Source organism: Mus caroli, chromosome 11 (genome assembly GCF_900094665.2).
Source record: "Mus caroli chromosome 11, CAROLI_EIJ_v1.1, whole genome shotgun sequence".
NCBI lineage: Eukaryota > Metazoa > Chordata > Mammalia > Rodentia > Muridae > Mus > Mus caroli.
The window spans coordinates 41,291,855-41,299,972 of record NC_034580.1 but is presented as its reverse complement, the minus strand read 5'-3'; the positions used below and the strand labels follow the sequence as shown (position 1 = coordinate 41,299,972).

Here is an 8,118-nt window from a genome sequence, read left to right as displayed (position 1 = left end):
TTCTCTCTCTCTCTCTCTCTCTCTCTCTCTCTCTCTCTCTCTCTCTCTCTCTCTCTCACACACACACACACACACACACACACACACACACACATGCCCACTCGGCTCAACGCTCTTGAGATCCAGTGCAGAAAGTCCAGTGGTGACCCCATATGGCAGGATCCTGATTTGTAGGTCACCAGCAAGTCAGGACTGCCATAATTCACCACCAAAGCACCATAGGATAGGGATGCTAGAAAAGGAGGAGAAGGTGACACATGGAACACTGGGGATGGATGGATGGATGGATGGATGGATGGATGGATGGGTGGATGGATAGATGGATGGAGATTCTAAATGTCCTTAGTGACCTTTGGCATCACGGCTCAGAGGGGACACAGGTTGACCACCCCACCCCCCTGCTGTCTACGCTACTTACAAATAGTACCTGTCTGAGTCAGAGTGACCCGTGTAAATATGGGAGTGGGAATGTGAAGAAAGGCAGGGGAGAGGAGCATGGCTTATCACATGCAGCCAGATAGCCAGGAACAGGCACCTTGACCAAGCCCCTTGGGGCAGGGATGCAGCAGTAGCTTCCTCAGCAGCCTGGGATCCCAGAGGGAGGCCAATCAGTGACGCTCCCGTGTGTTCCTGCCAGCATAGGACCAGAATGGGTACCTTCTCCAAGCTCCGCATAGGAGGACCCCAGCTCAAGCCTTCCCTGAGCATCGCTGGTAGCTCTTGGCTAGTGGGCTGAGGGAGAACCTTCCCCACCCTCCTCCCTGTGCTTCCCTTCCCTCCCCGGGCTGTATATTGCACAGGACAAACACTTAGGAGCCATCGGCTATGAGTCCCCCTGGGCCTCAGAGGAAGCAGGAGGCACTAGGGTAAGAAGGGAGATTCTGGGGATGAGGGACGTTCCAGAAGGCTGCCAAAGCTTCAGGATGGGTGAGCAGGCTTCTTTCTTCTGGACCTTCCATGGCATCCGGAGTCTTCAATCGGAACAAGAAACTTCTCGACACTTCTAGATCTTGGAGCTAGTTATTGCTCCAACCCTCTGTGATCGGTACTCGGGTAGCTGGAAAGGAAAAAAAAAAACGATATGACCTCAGTGCTGGCCAGTGGGACTGTGGGCAAGTGTCCTCTTGCTCAGAAGTCTGTCCCCGAGGCTGCATTCCAGGGCCATTGGCCCTTGTAGTGAGAGCAATTGTGTGGCCACCCCCAAAACTGGAAACTTAGCCCCTCCCCTCTTCCATCAAGTTTCAGTATGGTAGTTCCCTAGTGCTTCAGGGGATCTGGGCTGGCAACCAGCTTTCTTGCCTCACCCCTTCTGACCCAACTCCCCAGACTAAGCCGAGGACATGGCAGCCAGAGAGAAGCATTAAGGAAAGGGACATATGTTGACAGGCTTGTATAAACTAATGGCTTTGATCTTCAGAGCAATGTCATGGAGTTGGTCCCTGCTGCTTCTCAGGCCTTTTTAAAAATTACCTTGAACCACCTTGCCGCCCAATCTTAAGCCTTCTTTCTTATCAAGAGACAAGGATTTACTCAAGGTGGCCTATCTGTTCAGGTGCCAGCGAAGCCACCAGAGCTTAGGCTTCCATGTGACGCTTTCATTCTCAAGGAAATTCAAACCTCCCTTTGCTCATGTAAGGTTCAGCCAAATAGACCTCCAAGCGAGGCTGCTTCTGTTCTAGAACCTCAGTGTGGGGCACGGGACTGCGTTCTCAGCCACACACTTCCTCGCTGGTCCTTCTGGGTCCTTCTGTGGACTCACCTTTGGAACAGGCACTGCTGGAGGCCTGGGGGGCTGAGGACCAGAAGTAGGGGGCTGAAGCAGGGAGGCGGCTCCTGACCTGGGACCGGTCCTTTGGCCTGGCACCGGATTGGCTGGGAGTGCCTTCTGAGGTGGTCGAGGCCTAGAGAAGTCCTGGAGGAAGCAAGAAGTCTGACTTGAGGGTCTCCCTTCAAAAGAAAGTATGCCTAGTATCTTCTGGGTCACAGCCGGATTGTTCCATTTCTAAAGGACTCTCCTGTGTGTGGGTCTAGTTTATAATGTAGTCACATGCTAAGAAAAAAATAAGATCTTTTTGGAAAACAAGTTGGCTGCCTATTAAAATGAGAGTTATGGGCATGGCATGAGAAGGCACACTTTTAATTCCAGCCCTCAGGAGGTAGAAGCAGGTGGGTCTGGGAATTCAAAACCCTGTCCCAAAATTTAAAAGAAAAAATTGAAAATGTCTTTTCCTGGTGTGAAAAATCCCACTTCCGTTTGACAATGTTAGAGAGGTGCAGAAGGCTGGTTTGCAAGGATGTCCCTATGTACACATGGTTTATAATACCAGAGAACCCAGAAACTTCCAAAATAGCCCACGGTGGGAGAAAAGTGTAAACTTATCCAGTGATGTGGGCTACAGTGTGTATAAAGAGTAAAGTAGGGGATCTGGGCTAATGAGGACTGTCAGCTGCGAGACAAGCTGACATGACCCCGACAGAGGAGCGTATATGCAAAGCAGACCACCACATCCCTGCCTAAAGCCAATGGTAATGAACAGATGTGGGTGGACATGACCCAGGAAGACAGAATGAGTGGTATGTGTATGTGTCTGTGTGTGTGTGTGTGTGTGTGTGTGTGTGTGAGAGAGAGAGAGAGCATGTATGTGCGTGCATGTGTGTGAGAGAGTATGTGAGTGTGTGGGTGCGTGTGTGTGTGAGAGAGAGAATGTGTATGTATGTGTGTGTCCATGTGCATGCACATGTATGTGTATGTGTGTGTGTGTGTGTGTACATGTGGCTCCCCTAAGCCTAATTTTTAATTAGTTTATTTCTCATCATATCTTTTATCCCTATTAACATAAATAATTTACCAGGCTTTTATTTCCTGTCTCTAGCCATCTCTGACTAGAACTGAAATAGAGGTGGGGCGGGGCACCTTTTCTGTTTGATTCATGGAGACATTGCAGGCTTTGGGGAGCACTCAGACTCAGGAAGTAGTTAACTCAACACCAGAAACATAAATAAATGAGCTAATCAAACTTCTCAGAACAGACACACATTTCTGTACTACTTAAATATTTTAGTATAAAGAATTATTGCTGCTGTTTTGAGCCAGGGTTTTTCTACATAGCCTTGGCTATCTTGTAACTCTTCATGTAGATCAGGTTGGCCTTGAATTTACAGCAATCCACCTGTCTTGGCCTCCCAAGTGCTGGGATCAACAGCATGTACCACCACACTTGGCTAATCGTATTATTTTTAATTATGCACATGTGTGAGTTTATGCCCTGCATGTTCAGGAGAACATGATGAGGATCTGCTAAACCACGCCCCTCCAAAGGCAGCAAGGCCAACTTTATCCAGTGAGCACATTCACATTCGTTAGGTGTACCTTCCCTGAGCATGCTCAGTTTAAGGTCATCATTTACAAAGATAATAAGAGCTGGCCCATTTTGGGGCATGCATGGCTCAATGTCATGGAACAGTGTTTAAAGTGATTAAGTAGGAGTGATCTGGGTATGCTGAGCTTGTACCGGAACATTTCAGATGCAGTCGATCCGTCCCCTGCGTGGATTTGTATGTGTCATCCTGGCCCCACACACAGGCACTTGAGAAGGGGCAGTTTCACAGCACAGAACCCAACCCAATACCCTCACTGTCTCACGCCCTAGGGGACATGCCAACTCTGAAGCGGACCATGGAGTGGTCGTGAGCAGAGAAACTCGGCCCTGGGGAAGCCTTTGGGCCATACCAGGAGAAAGCAGACACAATCAGTTTTAGAGGCCACTGCCCAAGAGATGTCCATGTCTTCACTGGGGAACCTGTACCAGAGTACACACGCTAAGCAAACAGGCCACTCTGTCACAGCTCCAAGTTGTGAGTACCAGCTACACAGAAGGGGACAGTCCAGACCCATCACCTCCCAGAGACTCCCTCAGGCAAGCGAGGCATCGTGGTGCACCCTTCAGTAAGATCCTCAGCGAGTGGGAGCTAACGAGTAGATACACGTTGTGGGGCTGAATACGATGGGAGAGGCCCAGGGCACTAAGACCAGCCTTACTAGGTGGGAGAAACCCCTCGGGAGGAGTGTTATCTAAGGTCACAACTGACGGCGAATAGGAACAGGCCAGGCAGAGGTGTGTGTGTGTGTGTGTGTGTGTGGTGTGTGTGTGTGTGGTGTGTGTGTGTGTGGTGTGTGTTTGGGGAAAAACAGCATCTGCAATGACCTGAAGAGGACCAGCTCTCAGGGAACCAAAAGAAGTTAATTTGGGGTTCAAAGTGTGTGGAAATCAAATAGGAGAAAAGCATCACTTTAGCGGCTTAGGGATGATGATGATGATGATGGTGATGATGATGATGATGGTGATGATGAATAGTAGTAGCAGCAGCAGCAATAAAAGTATTTTGGTTTTTCAAGATAGGGTTTCTTTGTATAGCCTTAGCTGTCCTGAAACTAGCTGTGTAGAATAAGCTGGCCTTGAATGTAGAGATTTGCCTCCCTCTACTCCTGAATGCTGGGATTAAAGGTGTGTACTCCTACCACCTGGCTGGGAAGGTTTATTGCTAAACCTCTGGAAGCCCATTGGATTTACCAGAACAAAGAAAAGATGATCAGATCCAATCAGTACATCACATCAACGCCCCCTCATTGCTGATGGTCTGCTATGGGCGATGTCCCCAGCCTAGGGTTGGCGAGAATCCACTTACCTGGGACACTAGGCAGTTAGGTGCAGGGGGCATGGGTCGGCTTGGGGGAGGCCTCCTGGCTGACTCCTTTCTTTCTATTCGAGCCCCAGCTTCTGGGGAGCTCCCAGCAGCCCTGTTCAGATGTGGCGGCAATGCTGCAGGTGGCGATTCAACGCGCAGGTAGTCTGGAGGGGGCCGGGGAGGAGGGTGGGAAGGCTTCCGGAGGGATTCAGGGGTGTTAGTCACCTGTATAAAGGAGACACAGAGCAGCTGAGATAAGGAATCCTCCCTAAGTGTGTGTCTCAATGAGGTGACCAGAGCCTCATCTGAAGGCAGAACTTTCAGACATGTTGACCTTTGGATTCCAGGCTTCAGAACCAACTTCAAGCCCCAAAGATAGCTTTCATTACCAACCCCGTGGGCACACATAAGTACTGAAGAAAGCCTAACAAGGATCAAGGGAACTCAGTCAAGTTCAATGGTGCAAAGCCCTTACCTTTCGCTTGCCCTGGGGGGTCTGCAACTTGAAAGTTGGGTTGGCATGGCCAGTTCCACCATTCTGAGATACCCTGAAGGGACAACTGGAAACAAGGAAGAGGGGACATGGGGGAAGGAGTGTTCAGTGGTGTGTGTAGACTAAGCAAATCCGACCCAGGCCAGCGGACAAATCTAACCCTCCTCTGAAGAAAGTGGGATAATCCTCTGAAACCCATCTCCTAAATAATAAATAAGCACACATACGGCCAGTGGAGAAGCCCAAGGAAGGGCTTCTGCCTTGCACAAGCAGACCCCTCCATCCCAATCAGGAGACAGAATATCACCAACCATCATGTACCCTGACCCCCACTGGCATGGATAACAGAAGGATGCAGGGCAGGAAAAAAAAATCCCTTCCCATGCAAGTACATTTAACAAAGTCTAGAGAGCATGCTCCATCAATATCTCAATGAATTAATCATTCGTCTTCTTGGGTTAATGTCTAGTTATCTCTGTGACTGATTGAGCTTGTCATCCCTCTCTGTCGCCTCAGCTTCCTGCACTTTAAAAATAAGATAAGTTAATCAGGCAGGGGACGGTAAATAGATTTTATGTCATACCCCAGTTTGAACTGGCTAAGGACTTTCTATTGGGAAGAATTCAAGTTAATGGCCAGGCTCAGTAGAAACCACTTACAGTCATTACCTACTAATGTCTGCCATGGTGATTGAGCAGACAGAAGGGGTGAGGGTGGCATGTTCCCTGCCTTCATTATCCCAGAATTAGACCCATAACCACCAACCTTTCCACAAGGGCTAGGCACAGCACCCTGTCCCACCTGAACTGATGCCGCAGCTTGAAAGGGAGAGCCGAGGGCTTGCCCAGTTTGTGGCTCTGTCTGTAGCAGTGACACAGTAGCACCAGAACTGCCAACACGAAGAGAGCTGAAAACACCCCAGCGATCACGGGACCCACGCCTGCCGGAAGTCAGCACAAGTGAGAGAATTAGAGGCCGATCAGGCTACAGTAAAATGACAGAGCCTTTGTTCCCCTCCAGGTATTTGATTCCCGCCGACTTAGTTTAAACAAGCACAAATACATGTAACGCGCACATCATACTCTATTGGTGTCCTAATACTAGCTGAAAGAGCCAGGCCCACCCACGGGCTTTTAAAGACAGTCCCCATGACCAGCTGCAGAGATTTTTCTCAAAGCAGTTCATGGACTTTCATAAAGTCAGCCAGCACCACGATTTTCCTGGACACAGAGCAATGGCCAGAAAATACTGGTTGAGACATTTTAGGACTAGAATTCTCACCCTGGGCCCTCAGACTCATGGTTGGGTCCAAAGCCCATCTCAACAGTTCCTGAGTCATAAATGTAAATGCACACAGTGTGCCTGCATCACTGAAGCTCCCCTTGCTCTGTTCATGGTCATTGCATAGTCAGGCTCTTCTTGTCTGTTTTCATTTTGTTACAGCCCAGACTGGCCTCAAAGTTGCAGCAGCAATTCTCCTGCCTCAGTCTCCTAAGTGCTGGGATTATAGATAGGAACTACCACACCCAGTTTTTAGCCTTTTTTTTTTTTTTAAGTACTTTTGCTATTATTCAAAGACACAATCTGGGAACCACAGGGGTCAAGCCCCTGAGACCACCCCTAAGAACTGTAAAACTTGCCTGTTTTCCCATTTCTTAACCTTTATTTAACAAAAGGTAAATTAACCAATACAATGCACCCCAAGATTGTGATTATTTCAAATGTCCCTAAAAGGACTAATTAATAGTTACTACCTCCAAATAATTGTGACTATCCAGTGGCCTCAGTCTCCCTTAATATCTACCCCCGCCCTTTTCTCCTCTAGTAAAAGGACAGAAAGGCGACTAAGCCCAGGCCCCATAGGAAGACCTGCCATCCTCCCACTCAGCGTCTTTATCTTGGCTCCTCCCTGTAGGAGAGTGAAGCCAGCTTACCTTGGACTTTGTGCAACGGGCAAACCCAGCCTATGGCCCACAGTCCCCATGGATGGCTACGAACGCAGCCCAACATGTTTGTAGACAACGATGCCATATTGCAAAGTCAACAGACTAGAGGCTCCTGCCAACCTACCCCTTATCCCCATGGTCTCCGCCTCTCTCACAAAGCAGAACACTTACTCTTAGGGGGCAAAGGACCACTGTCGACGCTGCCACCATCTCCCGGGGTGTTACAGAAAGGTGGAGCCCAGCCAGGGAAGCAATGACAGTTCTTGTTGTTGTTGCAGACCTAGAGTGAGGGGCCGCAGATGCATCAGCACCCAGGAGAGCTGTGACCTCCCACAGGGCAACACCCAGGAGCCCAGACCTCTGCATACACACACGTACCCCGTGGCCATTGCACTTTTTCCCACAGCCTTCCGTCTCAAAGAAGGAGGTGTTCCTGCACTGCCCCTCGAAGCAAATCTGCAACATAGAAGAGCAGCCATCAGTGGAACACAGGGGCATGGCGGAGGCTTAGGGTATGGGAGGTTCGTCCTTAGGATGAATGGGAACCCCAAAACATAGCTGGGGGTTATATATTCTAGTGATAAATGCAAAAGGCCTCAAAAAAAGATTCAGTGGGTAACTGAAATCTGCTGTTGTCTTTGTGATTAGGGAAGGAGTAGCAAACACTGCTGAAATGTTACATTCAACAATTAGGACACGTTTATAGTCTAGCGTCATGCTGACTATATTCCATCCAACAATGAATGTGGACTAAGTTTAGGATTATGCCTAAAAATAATGATTGTGGCAGGAGCTTACTTTCAGCCGGGCATCGTACCATGGGTTTACTCTGTGTTTATAATTTAACACAATTTAAAGCATGGGGTTGGTGGCGTCATTTTCCTTGGGTCTCCCTGAAATCTTAGACCTTTTCTCTCCTCCTCCTCCTCCTCCTCCTCCTCCTCCTCTTCTTCCTCTTCTTCTTCTTCTTCTTCTTCTTCTTCTTCTTCTTCT

General features: G+C 48.9%; 1 protein-coding gene across 2 annotated transcripts in view; it reads right to left on the bottom strand.

Annotated features, from left to right (window-relative positions):
* Positions 1-44: 44 nt before the first annotated feature.
* The window catches only part of Adam19 (ADAM metallopeptidase domain 19), an 89,434-nt gene continuing 81,360 nt past the window's right edge, over positions 45-8,118 (bottom strand). For both annotated transcript variants that reach the window (XM_021177258.2, XM_029483344.1), the window contains 7 exons: positions 7,504-7,581; positions 7,297-7,405; positions 5,981-6,119; positions 5,162-5,246; positions 4,687-4,911; positions 1,760-1,912; positions 45-1,057 (listed from right to left, as the gene is read on the bottom strand). In XM_021177258.2, the coding sequence (XP_021032917.1) occupies positions 1,004-1,057; positions 1,760-1,912; positions 4,687-4,911; positions 5,162-5,246; positions 5,981-6,119; positions 7,297-7,405; positions 7,504-7,581 (843 nt within the window). In that variant the 3' untranslated portion in view covers positions 45-1,003. The remainder of the gene's footprint in view (positions 1,058-1,759; positions 1,913-4,686; positions 4,912-5,161; positions 5,247-5,980; positions 6,120-7,296; positions 7,406-7,503; positions 7,582-8,118) is intronic.